The 4,098-nt window shown below is 37.9% G+C and overlaps 1 protein-coding gene across 1 annotated transcript; it reads right to left on the reverse strand.

Moving 5' to 3' along the window:
* Positions 1-2,747: 2,747 nt before the first annotated feature.
* LOC116687928 (transcription factor HES-5) lies at positions 2,748-4,009 on the reverse strand. The gene is made up of 2 exons (XM_032513662.1): positions 3,880-4,009; positions 2,748-3,766 (listed from the first exon to the last, which is right to left on the reverse strand). Exons 1-2 carry the CDS (start codon positions 4,000-4,002, stop codon positions 3,344-3,346), a joined length of 546 nt encoding a protein of 181 aa, XP_032369553.1. The 5' UTR covers positions 4,003-4,009; the 3' UTR covers positions 2,748-3,343.
* Positions 4,010-4,098: the final 89 nt, after the last annotated feature.

The following is a 4,098-nucleotide window of genomic DNA, read 5'->3' on the forward strand; positions in this document are numbered from 1 at the left end:
CTTAAGTTGTTAGGCCAAACAAAGCAATATTAAGCTATTCTTCCTGTGAAAATACTGCAATACTGCTAATAGTGTGTGATTGGAGTATGCATACAGTGTCTTACTGCCTTGTTTCAAGGTATAATGTATCATATCCTTAAACTCCAACCTTTCTTATGAAAAGGGATTTCTTATTGTTTTGTGTATGCCATGTATGCATATTTTGTTTTATTCACCTTTTGTGTTTTTATTCATCCAAAGTGGATTGAAATTGGTTTCTGGTGCTTTTGCAGACTTCAAGAAAATAAATATATAAGAAAATCACGTCTTTTCATGTCATCTAATTCAAAGCGATGTTGGGGAACACATCATTTAAACTGGCTATGTTCAAAACTGAATCAGTACAGCCATATTTCTGGGATTTTGAGAAGAATTGTTATCATAGTTCCAGTTCTTTAGAGAAATTAATGCTTTTTAAACACCATGAACAGCAGCATTGCACCATGGTAGACCCTCTCTGTTGAGGTCCTACATCCATTTTTGACATTCAAGTGACCTCGCTGCAGCACAAATATTCTAATAGCCCAATTTGATGTTCATAGCTTGACTGTAGACATCAGGGTTGATGTTTTACAAGCTCTTTTAGAAAATTAAACCAGATGGACAATAAATTGTGAAAATGACCTGAGGTTTCTGAGGGTTAACTGCCACCACCACACCCAGGAAAACCCCTGAACATCAGATCAGAGAAACATAGGGAATCCACACAGGGCAAAGTCGGTTCACTGAACAATGAGTGGGAAAATACTGTGAATTGTACACTGTATTCTTTGCATTCACCAGATCTCAGCCCCGTTTTGGAGTATTTCCAGTACTACAGTCTCCAAGATTCAATATTCAAAATTCAAGATTTTTTTATTGTCATACCACAGTACACTGTAGTACGAAATTACGTGCAAAGTTCACATCTTAAAAGAATACAGCACAGAAACAATTAAAAAAACACCGTCGAGTTATTATTTACATGAATTAAACATTTTTTTAAAATGCTTAAATTCCTGTATGAGTTTGCAGAGCATGTAGAGTGATAAATATAAATATCTAGCGTCTAAAAAAAGCTGAGTGAGGCTGTATCTTTCAAAATAATACTGTTGATTCCACTGTAGTTATACACAGTGGTGGAAGAAATACTATTTGACTTAAGTAAAGGTAGTAATACCACAGTGTGATAATCAACATCCTGCATTTAAATCTCACTTAAGTGAAAGGTGTGGCATCAAAACAACTAACAAATACTCATTATGCAGAACAATATATATCATACCACTGGATTATAATATTGAGTTATTAATGTGTTTCTCACTTTAATGTTGCAGCTGGTAAAGGGGGAGCTAATTTCTTATCTCAATGTATGTCTCCATATCTATATAGCATCTTCCATGCAAGCATAAAATCCAAAGTGCTTCTGGGAATAAAGTTTAAACACAGATGAGAAAAAACTCCAAAAGAACAGCAACAATAACACAATAAAATGTAAAATATGAACAAATAAACCCAACAGAATAAATTGAACACCAGGGTTAAAAAACGTATTGATGGGTCAGCACTTATAAAGTAATACTATGTCATTACTCCAAATTAAAATGTCATCTACTGTATACTGCCAGATGGCTTAATTCATAATACATTAGCTGATTCATATTTTGTGATAATCTGAATCTGCAAAGTGATAACTGATGTTTTCAAATAAATGCAGTGGAGGAAAAGATAGAGTGTATTTGATCCAAAGTGTAGAATTTTTTTTAAAAACTCAAGTATCTGAAAACTTAAGTACAGCACTTGAGTAAATGTACTCATTTACTTTCCACCAGCAGTGGAAAACAAGTATTCCGATCCTTCACTTAAGTAAAAGTACTAATTCCATTCAGTAAAAATACGCCGTCACAAGGAAAATCCTGCACTGAAAATGTGACTTAACTAAAAGTTTGTAACCATAAGGAAAATGTACTTTAAAAAATTAAAAATAAAAGTCATTAACGCAGAAAAATCCTCACAGTTTACAGAATGGAAACGATCCAAAGTTCTGTCAAACAACCGTCAATCAAGTGTTTCATTGGCCAATCAGCACAGCTGGACATTGCAGGGTAGTTCAATTTATAATAAAACATCACATATGTGTTTTGCGTGCAAAAATATATAATTTGTAAAGTAACTAGTAACTAAAGGTGTCAGATAAATGTAGTGGGCTAAAACGTTTCCTTCTGTAATGTAATGGAGCATCTCAAATGTGTACTTAGTAGTTGAGTAAATATACTTAGTTACTTTGCACAGCTGCTTGCAGAGACATGGTGAATCCATGCTGAAGCTTTTTCTGGAGGCTCCTGTCGTCCCGGCAACCTCACAAAGGCCCGTTAATTGACTGCAGACATCGGCGATGTGACGAACTCCCGCATGACAATGCGTGGAAGCCTCAGCTCACATTTAAATGAGCCCTTGTGACATATTTTCAAGATGTGGAATCATTTTGCTGCCCACCAAGAGTCTAGTTGGGTCTTTGTGTATTATAGAGTGTTGTCTAAGTGTCCTGAGACAACTCCTATTGTGGTTTGACACTGTAAATAAAATAAAAATACTGGTGGTTGTTACTGAAATATTTGGCTCAGCTATTCATTCATACTCCTGTTTTAAAAGGCATTTGGAAATATGCAGAAGCTTGGGTTCAGTCATTTAGATGAGTAGGTGATGAAAGAGACAACAAGCTTTTGGTCTTGTTTTTGTGATTGTTTTAATGCGCATCACTTGGCTTGAAGAGATACATTCATTTTGAGACATTTTTTAAACAACAAGGCCTTCGTTGAAGGTATGAGCGCTGTCACTCACGGAGTTACAAAGCAGCACGTTTGTCTTAGTGAACACACAAAACTCATCTGCTAAAAATGCAGACGATTGAGATGTTTAAAGATAAACCAGAGAGGACATCTCAATAAACAGAATACGTGAATGTCACATATAGATCTGAAACATGCTCAACATGAATAACTGTGTCTCCAAGATGGAGAAAAAGTACATGCATCATTGTCAGTGACACTGACAATGTAGAGGCACTCCCATTCAGAACAATGGTTACTTCACAGAGTAACATCTGAATCAGAAATAAGGGACTACCTTTAAAATATAAAATAGCTAACCTGCAAATATCACAGAAATACACAACACAATATGACCCTTACAAAAGGTAATACAACTTAAACATTACGGAACTCAAAATGAGACTACTACAAGAATGAGGATGAGGTTAAATGTCCAAGAGTACAAGTACAGTTGCTCGTTTTCCTCATGAGCTTCACTTTTGTCCTCGGGACGTCTACCACGGTCTCCAGACGGCGCTGTGGACTGGACTCTTCTCTTTGGTGATGCTGGTCTGGACTGTGGAGCTCAGAAGAGAGAAGTCAGCCTCTCTCAGGTTGTTATCAGAGGAAGACTGCAGCTTGTTGATGTGGTTCAGCAGTCTTCTCTGGGACTGGGTCTTCACCTGCTCTTTGTCGAGGAAGTGTGTCACCTCTTGGACACATCTGGAATAGCCCCGACTGACAGCTGCTGACTCCAAAGGTTGATTCTGCTGCTGCAGCCGTCTCAGGACACAAACTGTCATCTCCAGGATGTCTGCTTTCTCCAGCTTGGAGTCTGGCTGCTGTTTGAGGAACTCTGGACTCAGGAGAGACTTGAGCTGCTCAATGCTGCTGTTGATTCGCTCTCTGCGTAACTTCTCCACCAGAGGCTTTCTGAGCTGCAGGAAGAAGAACAAAGTCATTAATAATCTTATTCTGGAGTGAAGTATTAGCATGATCAAAGACAACTTCTCATTGACAATATTTAAGTCTTCTTGAATCTTTAATTTACCTTGTGGGTCAGAGTCAGATGCTCCTGAGAATTGGTCATTGCTGCAGTGATTGTAGGTGCCATGTCTGGATCTCTGTGCTGTAGAGGTCTCTGTAGAGAGAATCTGATCTCTGCTGGCTTCATCCCTCCTATTTATAGTCCCGCATCTCCATATGAATGTGTGGGTCTGGGTCTGGCTGGAGTTTCTCACAGTCTCAGCCAATCAGAGAGCTTGGTGAG

Source organism: Etheostoma spectabile, chromosome 4 (assembly GCF_008692095.1).
Source record: "Etheostoma spectabile isolate EspeVRDwgs_2016 chromosome 4, UIUC_Espe_1.0, whole genome shotgun sequence".
Lineage (NCBI taxonomy): Eukaryota > Metazoa > Chordata > Actinopteri > Perciformes > Percidae > Etheostoma > Etheostoma spectabile.